This window comes from Ovis canadensis, chromosome X, assembly GCF_042477335.2.
Source record: "Ovis canadensis isolate MfBH-ARS-UI-01 breed Bighorn chromosome X, ARS-UI_OviCan_v2, whole genome shotgun sequence".
Lineage (NCBI taxonomy): Eukaryota > Metazoa > Chordata > Mammalia > Artiodactyla > Bovidae > Ovis > Ovis canadensis.
The window spans coordinates 105540559-105568259 of record NC_091727.1 but is presented as its reverse complement, the minus strand read 5'-3'; the positions used below and the strand labels follow the sequence as shown (position 1 = coordinate 105568259).

Sequence of the window (27701 nt, the reverse complement as noted above, 5' to 3'; positions counted from 1 at the left end):
ACTAGAGCTGTAGTTACTTGTAGTTCCTGCCCCACCTCCAAACCAAAAAGCAGTGTTTAGAAAAATGCCAACCATATTTAGTCTAGCATAGGGGATGGGAATGGAAATGAGTAAAGTCTATAAAGAATCTAAAAATGGTTTTCTTTACAACCTCTTCATCAGAAGCTTTAACTGGGTACATCCCAATCCCTGTTTGGTAGACAGTTAACACAGGGAGCGTTTTCTTTACCTTCTCCTACTAAAACCTTCTATACTTAAAACCTTCTCTGTGTGTATGTGTGTCTCTGTATGTATGTCTCTCTGTCTCTCTTGCTCTGTCCTCTCTCTTTCTCTCTTCTCTCACACAGAAACATACACAAAGAGAGATGGAAAAGACAACGATATTCCTAAGTATATATCTAAGTAAAAAGCAACGGACTTCAGAGTCTGGACACACAGCTGTAGAAAAGTTAGTGGTGTATATAGCCTTCGCGGGATGCGGGGTAGGGGGCTTCCTTGGTGGCTCAGTGGTAAGGAATCCACCTGCTGATGCAGGAGACATGAGTTTGATCCCAGGATCTGGAAGATCCCCCGGAGAAGAAAATGGAAACCCACTCCAGGATTCTTGCCTGGGAAATCCCATGGACAGAGAAGGTTGCTGAGCTACAGTCCATGGGGTTGCAAAAGAGTCAGACACAACTGAGCAACTAAACAACAACAATAGCCTTGGGTAAGGAGGACAACCAACATTTACTGAGAGGGCTAATGAAGATTAAATGAAATAACATTAAAAGATACTAGCAGAGTCCTATAACATACCTTTAAGATGTATTTTTCTTCTTCTCTACTCTGGTTTAAATTATGAAACATCCTGATTAGAGTGAACTTTGTCATTGAAAACTGAAATGTCTAGCTTCCTAGACCAGCGTAAAAATGTCACTGAAAATTGGAGATGTAGTTTTGGGGAAGTGAGAGGCAAGGGGTTAAAATGTTCCTTTAGTTCCCAATGGGGTTTGTCTTTATGCATTTCTCTCCAAACGGTAGCTGTGGCACTATCTCTTTAGTCCTCAAAACAAAAGAACCTATTTGCAGAGTGCTCCAGGGTGGCCCTGAGTGGCACTTTACTGCTCTAGGCAGTGCAGCCAGGCTGGATACAACAATAGATGCTGAGAATGAGTTTGAATGGTACAAAAAAAAGAGGGGTGGGGGGGTGGGGGGGCGGGGTGGTCTCCTGTCCATTGAAAACAGAAAGCACAGCTAAAGAAAGTGAAAAATGTGAAAGAAGAGAAGGGAATTTCAGGATGTGCTAAAATTTTAGCAACTGAAAAGAGTACAAAGAACTGGGATCTAGGCAACAAATGTAGGTCAAGCAGGCCTAATTATTTATCATATAGTTTCCACAGACAGCGATAGTCAAGTGCATTATTTTACCTATATTTTTTTTTCCTCAGTACTATAGATTTTGACACAGGGTTCTTTTTAGAAAGCCACCAAGTATAACTAATACACATGATGAACTTCACCCAATAACAAAACAGAGTGCCTAGATTTATGTCTGTTTATGTAGAGGCTGTAATCCATTTCTGATTCACTTCTCCCAAAGTATTAGTGCTATTTAACTAATGAAATCATCCTGAAAGGGGTACATTACTGGTTCAAAGAAGATTTGTCAGAGAAAGAAATGGAAGCTGAAAAGTAATGGGTAATGGGTGGCTAAGGGGCTGATGAACCCAGAAGAGGATATTTAAAGGGTCTAGGAGAGGTAAAATGTATAAAGAGTGTCTCTGACCTAAACACTGGAGTCAGGAGCTCTTTCTTCTGATTAACTCTACTTTCTTATCCCTAGACATCAAGGCTTAACAGTTAACTTTCAATAGTAAGCCAATGTGAATAGAAAAATAGCACTGATAGAAGTGTAGAATGTAGATCTCATTTAAGTTTAATTGAGATCATAATTTGTTAAATCACTTCTGAGGATAATCCACTTTAGGACATTAAAAATATTTAAGCAATTCATAAAAAAAGAAATGCAATGTCCCATGTGTCAAAGGAAACAATGTTGCTGTTTGATTTCTGAGCCATACAGTGATCACTGTAGCCTTTGAGACCCGTAAGAGGATTATTCCATCTAGATAGCCAAGCCTTCTGGAGCTGCACTTCCAACACTGCATCCAATAGCTACATGTAAGTATTTAAAATTTCAGTTTACCTACAGTTATGTAAAATTTAAAAATTCAACTCCTTAGTTTCAGTAGCCACACTTCAGTGCTCAATAGACACATGTGTTGGACGGTAAAGATAGAGGTTATTTCATCATCACAGAAAGCTCTATTGGACAGCACTGGGCTAGACACAACAAGGTCAAGACTTTGAGTTTAGACCAAATAATTCAAACCATTTTCAATGATAGTTTTCCCACAACTAATTAATGCTTGTATCTACAGAGAATATAGATTAGGACTGAACATTTTACTTTTGACTTTGGACAATGGTCTTCAAAATTCAGTTGTACAGAAGCATCATCTGTGGAGTTTGCTAAATGCAGATAATTCATTGAGTGATTCAATAGATCCAGAATGAGCATCTAGGAATTTGCATATTAGACACGTGTCCTAGGTAATGCTGACATGAGTAGTCCTCAAACCACATTTTGAGAAACATTGTGATTATGCATCAAAAATTCCAATGATCGGTTTACACACTCTGCTTCATTTACTTGGATGGGAAAGTATTAATATGCTTACACAGGCAAGCTCTTGTCTCTCTACAAAAGTGCAAACTGTTCCACAAAGGCAAAGGAGGAGATTTCAAGGTGTAGTAGATCCAAGCAAGGATAAATACAGAGAGAAAAATCAAGAAGACACACACTAGAAACAAATTTTTTGAACAGAATATTCTAGAATATCTATGCATGACAGAAACTATATAGCCATTCAGTTTTCTGGAACTCTCAGGCCCTGGGGAAAGCTTGGTGGTGTAATTTCTGAAGATCTAAATACTGCATGTAAATGCTAAGTATATACAAGGTACTAGACTATATGCTAAGAGATTAGTAAAATAAGATTTTTAACTTAAAGGAATTCAATTTAGGGGAGGAAGAGAGACCAAAAATAAATAAAGTAGCAGGTGTCATTTCAGCTGAATCTTAAATGTTGAGTAGCTCTGGAGTTACAGGCAAGGTAGAACAATGGCAGTTAAAATGTAGAGAACAACATGAAAAAAAGCACAGGAGCTTGAAAATCTGGAGCATACCTGGTGACCTACAAGTGATGTAGAGTGCCTACTGAGTAGGATTTAGAGAAGCTTGTGTCATGGGACGGAGAAGGCAATGGCACCCCACTCTAGTACTCTTGCCTGGAAAATCCTATGGACAGAGGAGCCTGGTAGGCTGCAGTCCAAGGGGTCATGAAGAGTTGGGCACGACTGAGCGACTTCACTTTCACTTTTCACTTTTATGCATTAGAGAAGGAAATGGCAACCCACTCCAGTGTTCTTGCCTGGAGAATCCCAGGGATGGGGGAGCCTGGTGGGCTGCTGTCTATGGGGTCACACAGAGTCAGATATGACTGAAGTGACTTAGCAGCAGCAGCAGCAGTGTAGTGGGAGATAGGGGTATAGATGCATTCTGGGTAATGGGGACAAGACCATGGATGGCACTGAATGCCTGTCTGGGAAAAAAAAAAATCCTTCAGAATATATTTGAGGAGAGTAGTGATATGATAAAATCTGCATTTAGGAAGAACACTAACAGTTGGGCATAAAATGGAGTGGGGAGAGAGTGGATGCTGGGAAGATGTGCTATGATTTGGTCATTTGGCTCCATAAAGAAAAACTGTACTTTGATTGACAATATTTCTTCTTGAAAAATGCTGGGAATCAAGAGAGAAGCAACAGAATATGAAAGAGACTTTTTAAAGCTGAAATTCTAAAGAAAGAGCATGAGTAGGGGTAGTGTTTAGACACTGTTGGGAATACAACGATTCATCATGACTTTGGCAGTAGAAAGTACCAGCAATTAGGGTCAGAAAGAAAGTATAATTCTTGCAGTCTGGTGAGCAGACAGTTCTACACCGTCTATGACTTATGAAGGTATGGACAATGGGGTACCTTCTATGGATGGCACACAAGTGAGCTTCTTCAATGAAGCGCCCTTTAAGATATACAACATATTGCATAGTAATTAAGCGTATAAGCTCTGGAGTCAGACTTCCTGTAATTGAATCTTGATTCTGCTACTTAGTAATTGTGCAATCTGTAGGCAAGTTACTTAAATTCTGTGTCCCATTTTTTCTACCCTTAAAATGGAAATAATATCACCTACCTCATAGGAATGCTGTGAAGGTTGATGAGTTCATACATATAAGGTATTTATAACATGGCCTGGCACATAGTAAGCACTCAATAAATGTTAGCTAGTATTATCCTGTGTATGTATAAGTGAAAGACACATACTTACTTGTGCTGTATTCAATGTCCAATAACCCTTGAAGGCATCAGTGTTATATCTAAGGGGTGGTGATCAGAATAGTTTAGCAGCCCGGGGGATATCTGCAGTACACTACCCTGCTGAGGCAGCAGACCTTAATATTGCTTAAAATGAGTATCTTAAGTCCTTTCTGGAAAAAGACAGATATGAGTACGTTTTTCAACTTGTAAATATTCTTAGTGCTTCCCCTTAAGTAAGCTAGTGCAAGTCAACGCCAGCATAATACTGGCTGGTATAAACTAACCTTATACGCCCATTCATAAGACCTGCCTTACACGTCCCTAAAGCACACTCAAAGGTATACTGAAGGGAAAAATCCACCAGATAACCAGCCTAAACAGCCAGAACCTAGAAATCTATTCCCTCTCTAATTTTTCTTGGCCTCAAACAGCAGGGGGGAAAATGATTATTTTGCAGATGAAAGACTTTCTTTCACCAATGAAAAAAAAAATCAATTTCTTTAAAAATCCTAATAAGGTCTTTTTCATTTATGTTTAAAGTGTACATTTCCAGAAAGTGGGATGGATTGAGGGGTGTTAGCCAGAGCTTCTGACTGCCCAGGAAATTCACCACCTGAAACCAAGTTTAACATGGTGCTTCCAGTCACATGTCTAGTTTTCCCTCTAACCTTTACCCATTACCTCAAGTTCCCTCCTGTATTTTCTTTAAGAGTCAGATTCCACTGAAGTTAAGTAATGATAAAGGAGCTTTATATTATCCTCCTTTTCTTTTTGCTACAAGGAAATCATATAGCTTGTTAGATATGTTAAAGTAGAAAGATATCTTAGATAAGGATAAATTCTAATTACATGGTAGCTGAGACAATATTTCTATTACCATCTTTCTGAAAGTCTCATAAACAGGTCATAACAATCCATGCCCTATCTCTGACTCATTTTCTTTTCTTTTTTTTCTGACTTATTTTCTTGACAACATTCTCAAATATTCATTGTCAAATGCTGAGGAAGAGTTATCTATGATGTGAGCATCCAGCCATTTCCCCAGTACATGGCACATTCTCTAATAAATTCAGGTCAAAGAATGAGTGCTTCAAGAATGTTTCCTGAAGAGGTTTTAAAGAATGTTTTACCAGAGAACTAGTATGACTACCCAAGTATCTGAGGTTTTCTGCTGAAGTGATAACACAGTTTTAAACAGTATTCCTTTCAGTGGGATAGAACCTGTGTTTTTTTCCCCTTTAAATGAATGAATTTAAAATTGAGAAACCATTTGGGAATTTTAAAAGATGAGAAAATTCATCCATTTTACATACATACATAGATGGATGGATAGATAGATAAAAATAGAAAGAAAAGTGTGAAACTGAGCCAGCTGTATATCTTTTCTATTGACCTGGATAAAATACTCATATTTTAAAAAATAAGCCCTTCATACTTGGCCAGTATATTTTAAAGTATACACATACTTTTACCAAAACAATTGTATATGTTTGTTGAGCAGAAATATTAAAAACAAATGAGCTTGTTTTAGAAGGAAAATATTCCACACTAACCTTTTCAATTGGACAACATTTTACTTCTCAATAACTTTACAAGGCTTCTACCTTCATTTATATTGATGTATAAATTAATCAAAACACTAATGTTTTTCCACATAATCTATAAAATTAATCTGGAAAGCACTCACATATTAAAATAAATGTTGGGCTACAAATAGCTCAGAAAAAAAACTCTAGAGTTCTATCAGATAACCATTTTTTTAAGTAAATGACTGAACTTAGTCTTCTTGACTAGTAGCTTAAGTCAAATTTACCCTGGATCCATCAACTGAGAGGCAGCCTAGTATAAGGGTGAGAAAAAGCACAGGTTCTTGAATCACATCAATTAACCACTGAGTCTGGGCTCTGCCACTTGTTAGATGTGACACGTCAGGCTGGTTCCTTATCCTCTAAGTCTCAGTTTTCTTACCTCTAAAATGGAGATCATTATGCCACTTGACTTCACACAGGGTGGTTATGAGAACAGATTGATCAAGTATATGTAAAATAATTGTGTAAATGTTTTACATTATATCCACCATGAATCAATAACCAACAACTATATAGTAATTATAAGTTGTTTTTTAAATATAGTAAAAAAGCATGATGAAATGAAGCAAGTATTCACTATTTTAGTATACAATTACAATTCTGTCATAAAAGCCACCTAGTTAGCTTTGATATTATTCATTAGGTCACCCTGGAATTCAGAGATGGCAAAGAGATAATGTCACTATTTTTTTAACATAAACATTTTTATAAGCATAGAGAAGTTCTTTCCAGATATAGAAATTCCAGTAACATAACATTTTCCAGCATTTTTCACTGCCTGGAATTTAAACCAGTAACACAGGTCCATGAGAAATCTCTACTTATTGAATAAAGCAGTGTTTTCCATGAAAATATATCTATTTAGTTTTGCAGTGGAGAAAACAAGATAGTCTCTGGTTTTCATCCAAAGAGAAAAACCTCAACAACTTCACACATTAAAAAGGTACAGAGACGGCTCTTCTGGAGTCAAGCATGCATTAGAGTATGGAGAAAACATCCAACAAGCACAACTCTCCAACACTTAGTGAAACAAACCAACTGCTACCCAAAGAAGAAACTGAAGCTGTAAATTCAAATAAACGGGCTGCAGGGAGACTACACAAACCTGCTGTTGCTTTAATTGCAGACAATTCAATTCAGCAGCTGTTGGTCCAGGCACTAAGGTTCACTGTATGCTCTTCAGCGTAACCTTGAAATATTGTCACTCACTCACTTCTCCACATCATCTGCATGCTGTCCAATTAATGAGGAGCGAAATCAACTGTCAAACCACGTATCAAAACAGAACATGATCTTTTAGCTCTTAAGCACAGGAGCACAATATTTTAAGGACAATAAAGCAAGAATGGAGGTGTAAGCCCTTGACAATAAATGATATTCGAACTTATCAAAGCATGTGGTTGTAGAAACTAAGCTTCTGTTCTGCTCGGCAAGAAAGTGAAACTTTCTCAACGTTTTTTTATTTGGGAGGATCCTTTCTGATTAAGTGCTATATAAGAAGCCTTTCAAACAACATTCACCAATACCTCATCCGTCCCCAAGTTCTTCGTTATTATGGACCAATATGTTTCTGAAAGCTTAAGAGAATACTTAAAGAACACTTCTGGTCCAATGATATTTTACAATACAGATGGTTTGGAGCTGGCATGTTTAGCCTTGCTCTTTTCAGCACTTTTTTTCTACCAGGAGAACAAACAACAATAATATATAATGTTTATCAATCTGAGTTAATGAAATAAAAATAAATTTACCAAACAAATGTGTTCTGGAATGCTTCCTATTTGAAATGTACTTACTCTTAACTATATCTCAAATTTAGACAACCAATTAACAAATAGAGGAGTTAATAAACTCAAGAGAAACACAACATACTAAGTGTTTTCAAAATTGCTTTTTGCTTCCAAAGCACTGTCTTCTGTGCAAACACTCTAGGCTAGATCACAGACTACCAGTTGCAGACATAAGACTTGAGAAATTCAATACAAGAATACAGCAGAGAAGCATGCACAATTAAGGGATCGGGACTACCAATTTAACAGAGAACCCAGATCTTACATAGCAATCTGCTACAAACATTATAGCTAGGGGCAGGCATATTTTATGCAGCAATTTTGTTTAGCTCATTAGAACCTTATTTGTCCTTCAGTGCAGTTGAACTGGAGGCAAAATAAGAAAGGAATGCACTTTGAAACAAAAGAAAATTTTCAGATGAAATAAAACATACTATACCTGAATATTGGACTAGGAACATCGTGACACTCTTCAGGGAACTGTTTCACGTTGTATATGCTACCGTGAGTTATTCTCCCCTTAACCTCTTCTCTTCACAAAAAGAAAAGCCAAAGCACCCCAAACCCCCACTACACACTACCCCTAATGCACCTCCCCATTGAGAAAAAAAAAAAAAAAAACCAGCTACAATTCAGCTCAGATCCGCTGCTTCTGTTTAGCTCAGCTCCAGCCGAGCAACTGAGCTCTAGCAACGGAGCATAGGGAGGTGGATTCCGATGCCAGTAGCACTTCCATCCACTTCACTTACACAAAAGCAGGCAGTGGAAAATCCAGGAGCCTTGAAGACAAGGGCTGGAACTGGCTTTTATGAATTGCTATCACTGCATGTGTCACCATCCATCTCCAATGACGGACACTTATAGGCTGAATTGGGAGGGCGGGGGGGAGTGGCGGAGGCTGGAGAGCAGGTGGAGAAGCAATTAGCAGCATGTTCATCGGAGAATTCGTTCGGGATTTCATACATCAGTGCCTAAAGAAACAGCATGCACTTGACAAATCAGAACTTTACGATTTGCATGCCTTAGAAGGAATCTTAGCTCACAGCCCAAAGAAAATAATGCCTGTCCACTCTTATAGAGCATGTTTTGAAAGTCACCCCTCTGCTTTCTTTTTCCTCCAGCCACCCTTGCACCTGAGAAATCAACACTCAGAATGAATATTTGCTAATTTTCCCTAAAGAATTGTATTTAAAAGTCTGGAAGCAAAGGAAGTATAAAGAAATTAAATTATACTGAACATGACATCTCTTAACAAAGAGGCAAGAAGCTAATTATTTTAAACCAACCATCCTTAGTCCCATTCCCCAGGTGCAGCTTTCATACCTATAATCAATGGATTACACAACTTTTGTGCATATATTTAACACTGAAAAACAATAAGGATACCTAAAAATAGTTCAGTTATATTCCAGGTGAGAAGCTAAGAGCTAGGTGCAGGAATCTCTCCACAGGTGATCTTGAAGAAGGCACCTTATAAGTGCTTTAGCTTACTCATCTGCTAAACTGAAGCACCTTTTTTTAGACTTATTTCAAAAAGAATCATGAGTAGGAAGAACAAGGAGACAGTCTCAGGAAGAAAACACGACACAACTGGAGGAATACTGGGGTTGAGTATCAGGAAACCTGTGTTCAGGTTCCAGTTCTACAACTTTCTAGCTGTGTTACCCTGGACAAGTCACTTAACTTCTTGGAGCATAAGTTCCCTTATTTTATAAATTGTACATAGTTGTACCCATTCTGCACATAGGATTGCTATGAAGAGCTAATGAAATAATAGTTATGAGAATGCTTTTGTAAACTCTAAAGGACTATAAAATTCTATGGGATTATTATTATTATACCCGGAGACAAACATTGCCTAAATGACTGAAATGAGACACCTCTATCATATAAGGAAAATAAAAAGAAAGGACCAATACACTTTCATGAAACATTATCCAATTCTTCCAGTTTTAAAGGAGAAGGAAGTAGTGTTTGCTCTTAAAATTCCACAGGAGAAAAATGTTTGAAAAGAAAAACTTTAATATCTGATATATAATACATCAAAAGTTTATTAAAGAGATAGAAGCCTTCTAATCCCTTCTTTCCTTTCTAAAAAGTCAGTCAAGTTTTGGGTAAGGTCTAGTATTATGTCCCATCTGGAATGAAAGTTACTAGACAATGAACATCTCCTTTTGTTAAATCTTCCTATTAACCTGGTACATCCTTACTGCCCAGTGTGTGGAAAAGTGTTCAGGTTGATTATCTAAATCCACAAGGTAAAACTCCAAAGTCATGCTTTATGAGGCTCCAAGCTGCTTTGATACTATATATACAGGGACCAGCTGGCTTCAGCTGGGACACAGTTTTAGTACATGAAGTTCTGGGGTGGCCAACGATCCAGGCAACGTCTAGGGGCCTATGGTTCAGCCAAATCCCACATGGCCTGATTTTTATCTGTATGGTGGTTTCCCAAGTGTGTGTCTGTCCACATGGGCCAGATCTGAAGCAGCCCAAAGAAAGGTGGGAATATAGCAGAAATATCAGATGGCAGCTCCCCTGGGCCCCCTCCAATGCCATCAGTGAACTCAAACAAGTACCTAGCCTACTTCCTGTGAGAAGAAAGAAAACTTTGTTTTTTCTAATTGTCCCCTTGAATGTCATTGCCAATACTGAAAATTTCAGTAAAATATGTGTCCAAATTCTATATTAAATCAATGGGGAAAATGGATAAGTAGAGGAGAAGAGAGGGGAGGGAAGGAGAGTGAAAGAATCTGAAGTGAGAGCTTTTTTTCCCCCTATGCAGAAAAACACTTGCTAGAATCATCCAAAACCTCACCTCCTAGAAAGTGCTTGCCTTCTGAGGTACTAGAAATGGCCCGTTTACTACCATAGCTGTAATCTTAGCCTTCCAACTGCTTAGGTAAACAGTCAAGAGCTTGAAAAAGCACTGGTAGACCTGGCACCAGAACTTTCCTTTGGCATTTGGAAAGACAGGCGGGCAGAACACAGTTCTCTAGGGGGCCTCATCATTGCAACCCTCCACCAGTGATTCTTGCCTGGACAATTCCAAGGGCAGAAGAGCCTGGTGGGCTATGGTCCATGGGGCCGCAAAGACTTGGACACAACTCAGTGACTAACACATCTGTGGCATGGCTGGTCACTAATAAAGTTGTCAGCCCAACTTCAGTTACAGCAAAGGAAGCTGGCCTGAGACTTTAAAATACACACTGGTAAGAAAGGAACAAAGGCGGTATTTCAGAACCAAGCTGATCTGCCATTGGGCACTGCAACTGAATTGTTGCACACAATGTAAGCTTGAAATTCATACTTCCCAAGTTCCTCAGAAAGGCCATTCAAAGTAAAGGGGAAAGGCCAGGAAAGATGATCTTTTGTCAAAAGGTTATACTATCAGTCATGTTATAGATAGTATGTCCCCAAAGGCAATAAACTAGGGTGGAAGGCAGCAGTTTCAACCCATATTAGCAAGAATGGAAATTAAAGCATCAGAGAATCCTGATAAAAACAAACAGATAAACATATACATCAAAAACCATTGCAATGTTTCCATCATCCTAATTTCAATCTCCAGAACATAAACACTAGTGGTTCCCTAATCCACTTGAGCTCCTTCTCAGCAACCATCACCATGCCCGACTGATCTCTTGAAATGAATTCCTGTTGCTAACCACCTTGGATACTGAGTACTTTTGTCAAAAACAAAAATTCCAGTGCAAGATTTCAAATAACAATGAAACTTGAACCAAACCATGAACCTAAGCAAGAAGAAACAACACTTGTTTTCTAAATCCCAACAAATGGAACTGTTAATAGCTTGAAAGCAGTAACAACTAGTGAATCGATTTGAACTAGACCAATGCTTCATGTTTTCTGAATCAATCAAACTTGTACCAAACCCTGAGAGTCCAATCAGTTCAAGCTCCTGCAAAGAGCACACATCAAGACTTGCTTTCACCTGCCTGAGAGCCCACAATGAACCATAATACAGCACTAAGTAGGAGTTGGGAAAGCTGCATTCTCCGATCTTTTTTTCACTGTTTGACCTTGGTCAAGTCACTTATCCTCTTTTTCACTTATCCTGCTTTCTTTGAAATGATTGGGGTAGGATTACCAATATCCCAGGCCTAATACTCTATGTGAATTGTGAAATTTAGTCTAGCAACAAAATAGATGATGTCACAATTTGGCCCTAATCTTCAGGAAGCAGAGAGATGGACCACCCCAACTCTCCTAAGAATTCATGTTTCTAGCTTTTTCTGAAACATGCTTCACATTAGAGCCGGGCAACTGTCTTTACTCACTGGGTAAATGTGCCTTGGGAACAGTCAGCCCAATATTCCTTTACAGAACGTTTCTCTTCAAAAAATGTTTCAGGAGCAGTTTGTTTTCCTCAAATGAAAGCTACAGGTAAGTGGTCTGGTCCCTAAAAGGAAGAAGGAAGGAAGTGATCTAAATTATACAAAGTACCTGCTGCATGCCAAACATGGCATGATACTTTATTGTTTAAATCAGTCCTCACGACACAACTTTATGGTAGGTAGTATCATCCTAAGTTTATAGGCAAGGAAACTGAGGCTTACTGATGTTAAGTAACTTGCTTGCAGTCACCCAACTGCCAAGCAATAGATCTGGGATTTGAACTCAAGCAATTCTAATGATTAAAGTCTGAATGACTGAATTCCTTCTTAATTCAGTGATTCAATTGGACTTTCTGAGTCAATACAGTAAATGTAAATCTCCTTACATTTATACTGGATAGACAATTTTTTTAAAAAAATGTCATCCAACAATGTGGTTAACACTACCGGGCTCTGCAGTCTGACAAACCTGAGTTTCTTGAATTCTGGCTTATGGACAAGAATCTGAGTCTCAAATTTTCTTATCTGGCAAATGGGGAAAGAAGTAGTACTTACTCACTGGGTTATTGGAAAGTGTTAATGGTGTGATAGCAACTAGCACAGTGCTTGGCACAACATAATTATTCAATAAATGCATATTAGAGCTTTTACTTGTATTCATAAGCAACAGAGCAGGAAAGGAAAGGTTATAAAGAGAAAGGAAACTAGGGTTCATTGAACTCAAGTACTCTTTGGCCTGTAGCACTGATTTAGTTTGAAAGAGGTTTTCAGTGGCCCATCCATACTCTCTAAAACTAAGCTGCGTCTTGCTGTAGATTAGCATATTCATGAAGTGACATGATTATACTAATTGGTAATGCCTAAGTAGTAGCAAGGAAACTTGTCATGTACTCTGCTGAGCAGCAATTGTCCCTAGTTTCCTGGAATCTCTCCTTCTAAAGAGAGGGTTGGAAAGCAGCAGATAAAAGTACTGCTGGAAGTACCAGGTGGTCTAAGGCCCCCATCTTCCCCCAATTCTTCAAGCTCCAGCTTCTATTTCATTCACTCATTGCCCTCTGTGCATATACACCTCTCCTCCCTCAGTTAATTCTAGTTTCATTGTGACTCTTCCCCTAGCTCTAGCTCTGTCTCTTCTCATCAGTGTCAAGTGGTGTTTATGGAATGTGTGTCTGGCACTGGACTAGGTGAAGCGGAGGGACATCATACAAAAGTGAGTCAGAGACCTATGTCCCACGGCCAAACAGATCTAAGATCCACAGGTAGACCAGAATTTTTGCAACACAGTAAACACAGGTATAATTGGAAGAACCGCTTGACTTCAGAGCACAAAATAGTTTGTTCATCTAGTTAATGATACATGTACTGAAGAACTTAGAATTATATAGCTGTCAGCAACCCGATTTGAAATGCATAAAAAGATGGACAGATGGATGAAAAGGTGATAAAGCAAATAAAGTGCTAATTCTAGAATCTGAATGGTGGCTATATGGGTGTTTATTGCGTAATTCTTTCAACTTTTCTATATATTTAATTTTTTCATCATAAAAGGTTGAGGGAAAAAGGAGAAGGGTAGGTAAAGGGTGCAGCTTTTTCAATTTCAAATGTTTCAGAACAAAATAACCATATTTATATGTCGAAGCATAAATCAGATAGGGTAAAACGTTAAAAATTGGTGAATCTGAGTGAATGATATGTGACAATCCTTATATGACTTGAAAAAATTTTTTCTTCTTCTCTTTTTCTTTTGCTATGTATCAATAATGACTTAGTCTTTAAGACAGTAACCAGGGTGTCCCTTTTCTGGGAAGCCTCCTTCAGTGCCCTCACCTGTTCTCTAAATTATATGATTCTTTTATAAATATTTTTTTATATTTAAAATTATTTCAAAATAAAAATTTTAGTTTATTGAAAACTGACCCCTTACATTTAGTGTCTCAGTTGCCATTTTTAGTAGAGAGGATATTAAGTCCACAGTAGTAAGGTCCATCTAGTCAAAGCTGTGGTTTTTCCAGTGGTCATGTATGGATGTGAGAGTTGGACCATAAAGAAGGCTGAGTGCTGAAGAACTGATGCTTTTGAACTGTGCTGTTGGAGAAGACTCTTGAGAGACCCTTGGACAGCAAAGAGATCAAACCAGTCCATCCGAAAGGAAATCAATCCTGAATATTCATTGGAAGGACTGGTTCTGAAGCCAAAGCTCCAATACTTTGGCCACCTGATGTGAAGGGCCAACTCATTAGAAAAGACCCTGATGCTAGGAAAGATTGAAGGCAAGAAGAGAAGGGGACGACAGAGGACGAGATGGCTGGATGGCATCACTGACTCAATGTACATGAGTTTGAGCAAACTCTGGGAGATGGTGAAGGACAGGGAAGCCTGGTGTGCTGCAGTCGCAGGACAGCATCACAAAGAGTTGGACACGACTGAGTGACTGAACAACAAGTAGAGAAATTGAAAAGAATGGTGGGGGTGAGGAACAATACTCAACCCACAGATATATTTGTGTGTGTGTTAAGTTGCTCAGTCGTGTCCTACTCGTTGTGACCCTAAGGATTGTAGCCCACCAGGCTCCTCTGTCCATGGGACTCTCCAGGCAAGAGTACTAGTGGGTCGCCATGCCCTCCTCCAGGGGATCTTCCTGACCCGGGAGCAAACCTGCATCTCCTGCATTGGCAGGCAGGTTTTTACCACTAGCGCCACCTGGTTGGGTGCCTACTATATGCAATACACTGTGCTAGGCACTGCGGCAGACTCAAAGTTAGAAACCTAGTCACCACCCTGAGAGGGCTCACAGTGTAGATGAGGGAAAGCCAAAGCAGTGTCTGAGAGGGTAACTGGCTGGCCAGATAAGTTCTGTTAAGACAGAAGTATGAAGATGGGAAAGGCAGGTTGGAGCCAAACAGCAGAAAGTACTGAATGCCAGGCTAAAGAGTTTGGACCTCATCCTATGGATGATGGGAAGCCATTTATAGTATCTGAGTCAGAGAAATAATATGCTCCAAAACTAATTGGCTAGATAGGACCCTTTGGGCACAGTTCTCTTCGTCGTGCATTTATTTTATACTCATGTACTTCTGGCCTTATATCTTCTACTTCCCTTATTTCAATGTGGCCTTTAGGGATTTCCAAGTGTGCTGCCCATTTTTTGTCTGTGTGTAACTAGAAGTTCTCAAATTATTTATTTTTCAACTCAAGTAAAGACAACTAGGCCACTGCAGTCATTTCTTCATCTGTGTTACTTGCTGCCCGTTTTTTAAACAGCCACCTCTTCACCCTCTGTCCTTTTCTCTCCCTCAGACCCACTGACTCAGTAAGCAATAAATAAGCCTCAGACGGTTTTTTAAACAGGCAGCTATGCTTTGAAATTCTGATTTCCTTCATGAGTATCAAGCCCCAATTACTACTGGCAGCACTGGTTTGAGTTGTAAAGAATGACTATTCAGCTAAACAACACGTGAAGGTGTGCAGGAAGCTCTGTCCTGCGTGTAGAAGGAAATGATTTTTCACAGTGATCCTTGTATAGTGAACAACCTAGTGGAGACGGCATTCCTCAACAGGGGCAAGTGATTAGAGCAGGTCTCTCAGACTGCCTTCCCTAATCACTTCCCAAGTCAAAAGGGTGGACTTTGTCTCCAGTTTTTTCCCCATAAAGCCCATCCCCCAATCGAATCACGTTATGCCTCCATTTAAAACCCTGTGCTGGCTCATCCCCACTTAGAGGATAAAGGTCAAGCTCCTTAAAAACAGACTTCCTTCACCAACTGGCCACAAGAAACCTTCCCAGATCCTTATCCTGTGCCCTCTTCTACACTCCCAGGGACTCATACACAATATCTCACCTTTTTCTGAACAATTCATTTTTACACAAGTGACTGTTTTGCATGTGGTGTGTTCCTTCTTTCTGGAATTTTTTCCCACCACCCCTTTGTCCACCAAGATTCTAGGCAATGCCCACTCATCTTGTGATTCAGCACAGTTAGACTCTGGTCTGTAAGGAGCCCACCCCTAGCAGTAATTTCCTCCATCATGTTCCCAAGACACCTTATAACATAGCTCTTTCTCTGAGCACCTTTGTTATTGTAATAAAATGATTGATTTGCTTGTCTGTCTTCCCAATTTGACTGTGAGCTCCTTAAGGGCAGGCAGGGACAACTTCTAATTCATCACTGAATTCCTAGCACTTGGCAAAAGGTCTGGTCCTGTATATGTGCTTAAATGTCTATTGAATAAATAAGCTTCAATATCAAGTGCTCCTTGAATTCGAACTAAGCATCTCTTGAAAGGTGAAAATTAGAATATTATGTGACCAAAGTAATCCTAGTGAAGTGTGTTCGAGGACTTGCCTGAAGAAGAAATGGTAGAAGAGCATATGATGGGGCCTTACTGTGGGACAGTTTTAACCCCAGGAAGCTCTTATTGGCAGTTGTTGCTGGCTAAGAAGAGCAGCTGGAGTGGATGAGAAGGGCCCTGACTAGGGATTTCCCCAAAGTTGTCTTCACAGTTCACCACTGAAGCCATGTTGTTTATGTAATATTCTCTACACAGTGTTTCAACTGTTCTGAATTACAGCCAGACCTGTATTTGTGCTCTCTCTGCCTGATATATTTGGACCAGCCTTATTAAAGGAGTCATGGAAAGTTCTCCAGTTCCTAGTCTCACCTATCACTATCGTGCTTAAGGGACCATTGAAAAACTGAGAACCAAAAAGGGGGACAGGGAGGAGCTAACAAAAGCCATCTTTTATTTTTCTCCTAGATTGCCAATATCTGTCCCCAGACCTCCCATCCTACAGCCCTTCTACTATGTATCAGTAAAGGCGAAAAAACTACAATGAGGATTATAGCAAAACTTGAGACTTTGCAGGCAAGAGAAAGAGGATGCAACACTGGGTCCTGGCATATAAATCTTTAGACATATGATCAGTTGCCACTTCTAGAAAGTAAACATTTCAGCTGTTTCAAACAAACAGCAAAAGCAATTAGCCCTTTCTGTAGACTAAACTGAGGTGTGTGCTGAACTTTTTTAAAAAACAGAGTCTGTTTTGATCTTCAAAAATGTCAAACTGGTAAACACTTCGCTTTTTTTTTGGTACATATAAATCTAAAAGCCAAGTCTATCTTGAGCAAGATTTAAGAGACATAAAATTTGTCTGAGGTGTCTGCCAAATCTCCGCAGTAGAGACAGAAACCCTGGAAAAGCTGACACAGTCATAACTCTCACAACATCCCCAGCAGGTTTGTGCAGGGCTGGACATACAGAAAGTCCCTGTTTATTCCCTCAAACAGTTTGTAAATAGAGAAGTAGATCATTTGCTTATCAGCTATCTGGGAGCTCATTTTTTGCCTATATATCCCACAGAGGAAAAAGACAGAGGGAGAAAAAAAGAAAAGAATAAATCCCCACTGGCAGGTATCCCGATTTTCAGTGTAGTAAATTTTCATTTATATGATGGGTCTGCTTGTTGAAAGCTTCTCTTTCTTTCCTTTGCTCTTTCACACTAATTATTGTATGTACACTAGATCTGTCTGTCTGGAAGGCTTGAAAAGGGGATATTTATAAGTATCTAGGGCAGTGCCTAGCAGAGTGCTTTGGACATAGTAAGCTCACAATAAATCATCAAATGAAACTCTACTTGCAATTTCAACTTATTTGATCATGGAGCAGAACTATGCATTCTTTTTACTGGAGTGTACTGGTGAGAATTCCTTACAAGGCAGTATCATTTTATTCTGACAATTCATGCTTAGGACCTCTATCCTTTAAAGAGCATCCATTTTTGCATAATGGGTATTATTTGTAAGAAAAATGAAGGAAAGACCACATGGCAGGATCCTGAGTGACAATATGAACACTGATATATTTTTGTAGAGAAAATCAGATATCTCATACTCACCTGATTGTGCGTCATTATGGTAATCCACTACATACGTCAAAGATCACTTAACAATGCAAGAATATAGTGCATGCATGAGCTGCATTCTGTAAATAGGATTAACAGTTGAATTCAAGCAAGGTCTTCCCTGGGGACAGATTGCTGGAAAATACATCTACATGACATTTTAAAAAAATAAATTAACCAATGACACTGGCTCCCATGAGACACGTTGTTTCTAGTACATTCAATTCTATCACAGTTTTCTGTAGCTCTTTGCTGACATCCCCATCCCAAAAGACATAGAATTTCAAAACAGAAAGAAAAACAGAGCAATTGGAGCTCTTCTGTCTCTCCTGCATGAAGTGTTGTATACACAAAGGAAGGATTTCTGTACATTAACACAATGTGAATAGTGATGTAGTGAGGTCATGTCAGTCTGGACTGTTCTTGTTATACTGTGGTCACATATAACTTGCCCAGGGGAATGAACTAAGTCTGGATGCATACTGACAAAGACTGGCAGGGGCCACAAAAAAATGAAAGCTGTATTATGACAGAGGAGTTTGATTTTTTCTGAAAAAAAATCTTTTTTATTATGATTACTTTCTTACCACTTTTATTTAATTAGTTGGACTCATCTGTAAAAAGGGATAACTATTGTGTGTATTTAACGTTTTTACTCTGAGGATGAAATCAAATACTGCCAACTTGCCTGGCACAATAGTTAACCCATACAATGAACACCAATATTTGGTTAGCATTAGCTAAACACCTATTAGGCATCAGGTACTGGCCTAAGTCTCCAAGAAAAGTTAGCTGTGGCAGGAAAAAGTGACGCTGGAAACAAAAGCAGGGGACTGATTTTCAAAGGCTTTATAAACAGTCTATGAAATTTAGATTTTTATCTAGAGGACAATGGGCAGCCTTTGAACTATTTTATACAGAGCTGGATAGCTATAGACTTGTGATTTAGAAACATCATTCATTCTGTCAGCATTGGTGGAGAAAGGATTAGAAGGGAGGTAGGCTGGAGGCAGTAGTAACTCTGGGTAGAAGTCATATGTGTGTTGCAGGGTAGGAGGGGGCAGTATGCCCAAAAACTAAGGCAATGGCAATAGTGGTAGACATGGGGAAAGCATTTTTTAATAACTTTTAAAAAAAGTACAAATCTATTATTATAGAGGATTAGCAAAAATATGGAAAAGGCTAAAAATAGAACTCATGTAACTTTTCTATCTACAGGAAAACTCCATTAATAATTTTTAATGTATTTAACATTCTGAGACTTTTCCTATGTATATGAACACTGATTTGGGGGGTGAGCATACATGCGTGACGTGTATGTGTGTGTGTGTATGTGTGTGTGCAAACAGATCTATCAGCTTTATAATTTAAATTTTATTTTAGTATATCATAAACAACTTTCTACATCATTAAATATTCTTTGGGAACATCAATTTATATGGTTATTTAGTAATCCGTAGATGCACCATCATAGATTTAATTCAAACCTCTAGTATTAGACATCTAAAATGTAATTTTTTTCTTTTTCTTTCCATCTTTCTTTTTTCTTTTTCTATTATAAACAATTCTGGGCTAGACATCCTGGGAGCTAAATTTTTAGAAACTTCACATTGATTTCCTTAGCATAGAGCCCTAGAAGTTGAAAGCTATGTTCCATTTGAAGATTTTTGATTGATATTGACATATTCTTTCCAGAAAGGCAGGATCAAATTACAGCCCCATTAGTAGTCTCTATGAGTAGGAGGAGACCCCTTTCAGAGTGATTTCAAGGATGAAATCAACTGGATTGGGTGGGTAGAGAGGAGGGGTAGATCCTTGGCAGAGTATTGGGGCAGGAGCAATGTGAACTCTGTTAAGAGGAGCGAAGCAATGGCCCAGCCTAAGGAACAGCAGGATGGGTGGATAAACGTGAGAAAGAAAAAAAAAAAAGATAAGGGAAACCACAGGAGAGTGGGAGAAAATGAAAAGAAAAAGAAACCTCTAGTGAAGTTAGTCAGGAGAAAAGGAAAGATATTCCCATTTGAATGCAGAGTTCCAAAGAATAGCAAGGAGAGATAAGAAAGCCTTCCTCAGAGATCAATGCAAAGACATAGAGGAAAACAATAGAATGGGAAAGACTAGAGATCTCTTCAAGAAAAGTAGAGATACCAAGGGAACATTTCATGCAAAGATGGGTTCGATAAAGGACAGAAACGGTACGGACCTAACAGAAGCAGAAGATATTAACAAGAGACGGCAAGAATACACAGGAGAACTGTACAAAAAAGATCTTCATGACCCAGATAATCACCATGGTGTGATCACTCACCTAGAGCCAGACATCCTGGAATGTGAAGTCAAGTGGGCCTTAGAAAGCATCACTACATCTATAAGACTAGTATAGAAAAAGTAATGTACATGGTAGTGAGTTGGGATAGTAAATTTTGAAGGATAGATCTATGTTTTGCTTGTATAAATGGTAGTTAAGGTAACAAGCATGGTGTTCATTTGTTCAACCAGTATTTATTGAATTCCTACAAAACAAAACCTTAATTTTTAAACTAGATAAAGATTGAGGAAAGAGTTAATTTATTTACATATTCTTCCCTGCTAAATGTGGGAGCTTAAAGGAAAAATAAGGCAGACACAGGCCCTGCGCTTCTAAGTGTATAGTATAATGAACGGTCAAGACCAAGATAATCATGATGGTGTGAACACTCACCTAGAGCCAGACATCCTGGAATGAGAAGTCAAATGGGCCTTAGAAAGCATCACTATGAACAAAGCTAGTGGAGGTGATGGAATTCCACTTGAGCTATTTCAAATCCTGAAAGACGATGCTGTGAAAGTGCTGCACTCAATATGCCAGCAAATTTGGAAAACTCAGCAGTGGCCACAGGACTGGAAAAGGTCAGTTTTCATTCCAATCCCAAAGAAAGGCAATGTAAAAGAATGCTCAAACTACCGCACAACTGCCCTCATCTCACACGCTAGTAAAGTAATGCTCAAAATTCTCCAAGCCAGGTTTCAGCAATACGTGAACTGTGAACTTCCAGATGTTCAAGCTGGTTTTAGGAAAGGCAGAGGAACCAGAGATCAAATTGCCAACATCCACTGGATCATCAAAAAAGCAAGAGTTCCAGAAAAACATCTATTTCTGCTTTATTGACTATGCCAAAGCCTTTGACTGTGTGGATCACAATAAACTGTGGAAAATTCTGAAAGAGATGGGAATACCAGACCACCTGACCTGCCTCTTGAGAAACCTATATGCAGGTCAGGAAGCAACAGTTAGAACTGGACATGGAACAACAGACTGGTTCCAAATAGGAAAAGGAGTAAGACAAGGCTGTATATTGTCACCCTGCTTATTTAACTTCTATGCAGAGTATATCATGAGAAACACTGGGGTGGAAGAAGCACAAGCTGGAATCAAGACTGCCAGGAGAAATATCAGTAATCTCAGATATGCAGATGACACCACCCTTATGGCAGAAAGTGAAGAGGAACTAAAAAGCCTCTTGATGAAAGTGAAAGAAGAGAGTGAAAAAGTTGGTTTAAAGCTCAACATTCAGAAAACGAAGATCATGGCATCTGGTCCCATGACTTCATGGGAAATAGATGGGGAAACAGTGGAAACAGTGGCAGACTTTATTTTTTGGGACTTCAAAATCAGTGCAGATGGTGACTGCAGCCACAAAATTAAAAGATGCTTACTCCTTGGAAGTTATGATCAACCTAGATAGCATATTAAAAAGCAGAGATATTACTTTGCCAACAAAGGTCCGTCTAGGCAAGGTTATGGTTTTTCCAGTGGTCATGTATGGATGTGAGAGTTGGACTGTAAAGTAAGCTGAGCACCGAAGAATTGATGCTTTTCAAGTGTGGTGTTGGAGAAGACTCTTGAGAGTCCCTTGGCCTGCAAGGAGATCCAACCAGTCCATTCTAAAGACCAGTCCTGGGTGTTCACTGGAAGGACTGATGCTGAGGCTGAAACTCCAATACTTTGGCCACCTCAGGCGAGGAGTTGACTCATTGGAAAAGACCCTGATGCTGGGAGGGATTGGGGGCAGGAGGAGAAGGGGACGACAGAGGATGAGATGGCTGGATGGCATCACCGACTCGATGCACATGAATTTCAGTGAACTCCGGGAGTTGGTGATGGACAGGGAGGCCTGGCGTGCTGTGATTCATGGGGTCACAAAGAGTCGGACACGACTGAGCGACTGAACTGAACTGAGTGAAGTTGTATACCCAAGTCACTTTAACTTACTACTTCATTCTGCAAAAGCAGCAAAGGCAGCAAACAGCTAATCTTTTTATGGTATTTGGCACTCTGTGGGACCAAGGTCCAGAGTTATATTCATGTAAATATGTTGATCCATTCTTCTCACCCAATCACCATTTATAAGGTATCTCCCATGCACCAAGTGGACTTCCCTGGTGGCTCAAATGGTAAAGCATCTGCCTGCAATGTGGGAGACCCGGGTTTAATCCCTGGGTCAGGAACATCCCCTGGAGAAGGCAACGGCAATCCACTCCAGCTCTCTTGCCTGGAAAATCCCATGGATGGAGGAGCCTGATAGGCTACAGTCCATGGGGTCACAAAGAGTCAGACACGACTGAGCGACTTCACTTCATGTACCAAGTAGTATTCTGGATGCTTTCGGTGTGGAGATACATAAGAGCTGGTCCCTGCCCTCAAGGAGCTCACAGTCTAGGGAAGAGAGAGACACATCCACAGACTAGCACACTATGGTATGGTACAGGACAGAGGAGAGAGGTTAAGTGCAGGGTGCTGTGAAGCCAGGAGCCTACTCTTGCTTCATGTGTGCATGCGTGAGTGTGTGTGTGTGTGTGTGTGTGTGTGTGTGTGTGTGTGTGTGGTGGAGGGAGGGTGAATTACAGGAAAGGCTTCACAGGGGTGCTGATATTTGAGCTGAGTCTTGAAGGAGTTTCTCATATGGCTAAGGATCACAGATCACACTCATACTCCTTGTATAACTCTTTGTATCTTGTATCTCTCAAGGATACTCGGTAAGACAGTGAGGATGCTTGTGTATAATCTAAACCCCCTCATGACAACAGCCTCCACTGTTACCTTCATGGATATATATGTACATAGCCTGATCTAGGCAATATATGCTCATGTTAGCATAAAAAGGATAACAGGCACATGGCCTACAAGCTTTTAAAATAGTTCAGATGACACTGATAAATGCGTGTGTGTGTGCTTAGTCGCTTGAGTCACATCCAACTCTTTGTGACCCTGTAGACTGTAGCCCACCAGGCTCCTCTGTCCATGGGATTCTTTGGGCAACATTACTGAGGGGGTTGCCATTTCCTCCTCCAGGGGATCTTCCTGACCCAGGGATTGAACCCGCGTCTCCTATGTTTCCTGCATTGCCAGGTGGGTTCTTGAGCAGTAGCACCACCTTGGAAACTGATAAAATAATAATATTCAAACCTACAAAGTCCTACAGATTCCACCTCTTAAGTGTCTCTCAACTCTGCTCCCTCCTCCTGTGTGTTGCTCCCTGGGTCCTTACCGGCTCTCTTTGGAACAGACTGCCAGCCTCCTAACTGATCACATCTCCTTCCAGCACATCCTAAAGCGAAAACCTGACCATGACATTCCTCATCTAAAATATTTCCATGTTTTTCTTTTTATTGCCAACAAGCACTATTTCCCAAGTTTCAGTCATTGGAATATTACCTGCTCATTTTCCCATATTCACAAACCATGTGTACGATTATTTACTTATTTCTTTTTAAATCAACTTAAAACTGGTTACTCTCTATGTTCACTAAGGTGTATCTTAAGTCACCCTAGATTTGATGATGTAATTTGGTGTTATTTTTTTATAAGCCACATCAGAATATATAAAATTTGTAAATGTTTGTGGGAGTACAACGTAACTACCAGTGGTAGATGCCCTACATTTTGAGAAACATAGGCCTATGTGAGCCTATGTTACCCTGTTAGCCTCCCATCCAAACTTCTCATCATTGAGTTCAGAGTTCTTCACAAATCAGCCCTGACGTATCTTTCCAGACTCTTCTACCATTATACCTTCCTTTCCCCAAACAATCTGCACCCCAGCCAAGGTGAATCCCTCAATATTGGACACACCTTTGCTCTTGTAAAAATACCATATCTTTCACAGACTGCTCCCTCTATCTGCAAGGCCTCTCTTCCACTCTTCCCTGCCTAGTAAATTCCTTACCCTTCAAGACCTATCTGACAAGTCACCTCCTCACAGAAGCCTTCTTCCTGACTCTCCCTGACAGTCACACCTTCCTTCATCCTCTGGTAGCACTTTGCACCTGTCTCTGTTATACTACATACTATATTATCTCAGAATGACGAGTCTCTATCTCCCCAACTAAACCTAGAGAGCTCACATGTCATACTCTGTTGCATCTCCAATGCTTCATGTGGGGCAAAGGTCAGGGAGGAGACCCAGTGTCCCAGAAGGTCACTTAAAGCCTAAAATATAATAAAAGGCAAAATTCTGTCCAGGCCCAAATAGCTTAGAGGGATGACAAGTTTTATAAAGAGAAGCATCTAAATCAGAGATAGTAATACTGACTACAGTTTTGGCAGACACAATTAGCCACGCTGCAGTAGCAGTTAAGCTAACTTGGTTTTGGCAGCTACTTTATGGCAGATACATACTGACAGAGAAGCTCAAAGTGCATCACTTGTGTTTTTGCCAAGATGTATCTCACAATAACCTCTCCTTACCACAAATGGAAAGTCAAGAACAAAAGTGAACATTGGGACCAGCAAACCATGATGGACAGACCATGGACTCTGGAGTCAGAAATCTGACTTCCAAACCCCAGCTCAACTCCTTACAAACAATGTGACTTTAGGCAGTTGCTTAAGTTCTTGACATATTAGTTTCTTCTAGAAAAATTGTACCTACACCATAAGACTCTTAATATTATGCAACAAAGTGCTTATGATAGTGCCTGGAACATTCATGGGCTCAATAAATAGCAATCACTGTTGTCTGCCCAGTGAATTGACTACAATTCAGGTAATATGATGCACAAGGACAGCAAATGCATTTCTTAAGAAAATAAATTTACATCACCAGGCTTTAAAATGACAACTATAGATTGTAGCTAAGAATAGCCACAAACAAAACAGGCTATAAGACAAAGTTCTTCTTGGTTTTAAATTAAACTCACACCTGGAACATACCACCACACTTCTTTGTGTTCTCCAAGAATTGATCTCAAATCAGGTTCCCCTAGGATGAAAAAACAAAAATCACCCAATCTTAATTTTTTGCTTTCAGTTTTATTTGATATAGAATAATATCCAAACTACAAGGATTTTTTAAAGTAGCCTATGATCCCGAGCTTTTCAACACTATTTCTTTCCCAATCTATCCCTGCTGACACATTTTACTGGAGTTCAGGGAATCTCACCTGTTATATCTGGAGAATGCAATGGCACCCCACTCCAGTACTCTTGCCTGGCAAATCCCAAGGACGGAGGAGCCTGGTAGGCTGCAGTCCATGGGGTCGCTATGAGTCGGACACGACTGAGCGACTTCACTTTGACTTTTCACTTTCATGCACTGGAGAAGGAAATGGCAACCCACTTCAGTGTCCTTGCCTGGAGAATCCCAGGGACAGGGGAGCCTGGTGGGCCGCCATCTCTGGGGTCGCGCAGAGTCGGACATGACTGAAGCGACTCAGCAGCAGCAGCGCCTGTTATATCTACCTCTTCTATCATTCTCCAATTCCAACCCCAGTATCAGGAAGCAGTTTCTCTCTCCTCTTAGCCCATTTCAAGTCTTCTTTACTCTTTTGGAGCCCAAATTAAAATTCATCTCCTTTCCAAAGCCGACAAGGATTGGTCTGGAAGCAGATGAATTTCAAGCCTTCAGCTCTTCCACCCTTAGGCTAGACTTCCCATGGATCAACCTTCCCACCTCATCAGTATCCCCTTCCACTACCTCCTCAGCATTTTTTGCACGCGTTTTTAATAATAAAATAATACAGTGTCGTTTTGCACAGTCTACTTTATTCCGCAGTTGGTGCGCCCCCTAAATATCTGTCAACATCAACGCTTGCTGGAAAGCCCTCAAGTGCTCGTTTAAAAAAAAAAAAATCTAACTTGCCTTTTATTCTCATCAGAACACTGCACTGAACCTTAAACACCTATTTCTCAAAAGCGAGATTCCTTCCCTCATCTGCTGCCCATCCCTTATGAAAATTGAGGGGAAACCCTTTCCGCTACAAAGACCCGATCAGGCAAGGGGCAAGCGGTTGTAGGGCCAATAAAGAGATGGCGACGATCACGATCTCACCATCAGAGGTAGAAACTGAAAAGTTGACAAAAAGTCACTCCCAGGGCGTGTCAAGGAACTCCCACCCCGCAAGGGAAAGGGGTGTGCGTGTGGGGGAGAGGTGTGTGCCCAAACCCTAAGTGCGAATTGAAAGAGAGGAAAAAGAGATCGCCCAACTCCTGCAAGCAGTAAGGAGAGTCCAGACGCCGCCTAGGGAAGACCCTGGTGGAGAACCCTAACTTCAGACGTCTGAGGAGGCACAAGGCCGGGGTGGGGGACACGGGATGGCGTTGTAGAGGAAAAAGATACAGGGCAGAGTTGAGGAAAAAGAGAAAAGAGGGTACGCTCCCGAGGCTCCAGAGGAACGCGCGCGGAGACCTCAAAAGCCCACCGCACCTCCCTGCCCGAAGCCCCCTCCCGCTCGGAGGCGGAACTGGGTGGAGTCAGGGCTGAAGCCCGCGGACCCGGAAGCACCATCCTCCCTAGGCCCCCTCAGTCCCACAGTCCCCAGCCTCAGCGGCTCAGGCTTTCTGCCTCTCTGACCTCCAGCTCCCCGGCTACCGAAGCGCGACTCCTTATAGAGCCGCGGAAAATCGGGAGGTGCCGCAGCTTCCGAGCAGGCAGTGCCCTTGCGGCGCACGGCGCCGGGCGACAGTCTTCTGAACTCCCCGCCTGGCGCTGCCGGCTTAGGCCCGGCTCCCAGGCCCAGGTTGGACTCTCACCCACTCTGCAGCCGCTGAGGTGTCTCCTATTGGCTACTGGTCACCGGGGGAGCTTCAGGCCCGAGCCCTTGTCCTCCTGGGAAATGTAGTTTGAGGTCGTTGGAGGCTGTTCTTCCTGGTAGAGGGGGTGGAATCCAATACTGACATTGGCGGAGAGACTCTAGTGAAGACAGGATTGTGGGAGATGAAGTCGAGACCTTTCATTTTTTGTACCCAGAGTTCCTCCCCTCCGCCAGCCCCCTCCCCCGGTTCCTATTGTCCCCAGAGTTTCGTGTTGAGGACAGTGTTCCGGATGTTGTAGTTTGAAATGTGCTGTCTTACAGAATCGCCCTTCTTGGGGTATGGGGTTGTGCTTGTGGGTCAGCTGAAGGTTCTAGATTGATTTTACTGTTGGTTGAGCTACTGGCATGTGGGGGGAGGGGGGCAAACACTTCATCGCAATTTGAAATTCTCATTAAGTTTTGATTCGGGGGTTTTTGCAAAATGTTATTTATACTCTGATAAGCTAAGAATTTTGACTCGTCCTTTTAAATTGTCAAAATGTGTTCTGTGTGAACCATCATTAGTATCACTTTAAAGTTTCTGGAAATGTATATTTGTTTCTAATTGGGAGCTATATTTTTTCCCTTG

General features: G+C 40.6%; 1 protein-coding gene across 44 annotated transcripts in view; it reads right to left on the bottom strand.

Annotated features, from left to right (window-relative positions):
• Positions 1 to 27282, bottom strand: part of ENOX2 (ecto-NOX disulfide-thiol exchanger 2) — a 284254-nt gene extending 256972 nt beyond the window's left edge. For 5 of the 44 annotated variants that reach the window (XM_070292028.1, XM_070292040.1, XM_070292014.1 and 2 more), the window contains exons 1-2: positions 26893 to 27098; positions 25243 to 25302 (exon numbers count right to left, since the gene is read on the bottom strand). Coding sequence is in view for 5 of the 44 variants with exons in the window: in XM_070292008.1 (XP_070148109.1) it covers positions 8244 to 8265 (22 nt within the window). In the remaining 39 variants the exon portion in view is untranslated. Of the gene's footprint in view, positions 1 to 7119; positions 7454 to 8243; positions 8606 to 25240; positions 25303 to 26892 lie in introns of those variants that run through there. The other 39 variants (XM_070292038.1, XM_070292045.1, XM_070292035.1 and 36 more) reach the window with 18 other exon arrangements.
• Between the last annotated feature and the right edge of the window lie 419 nt (positions 27283 to 27701).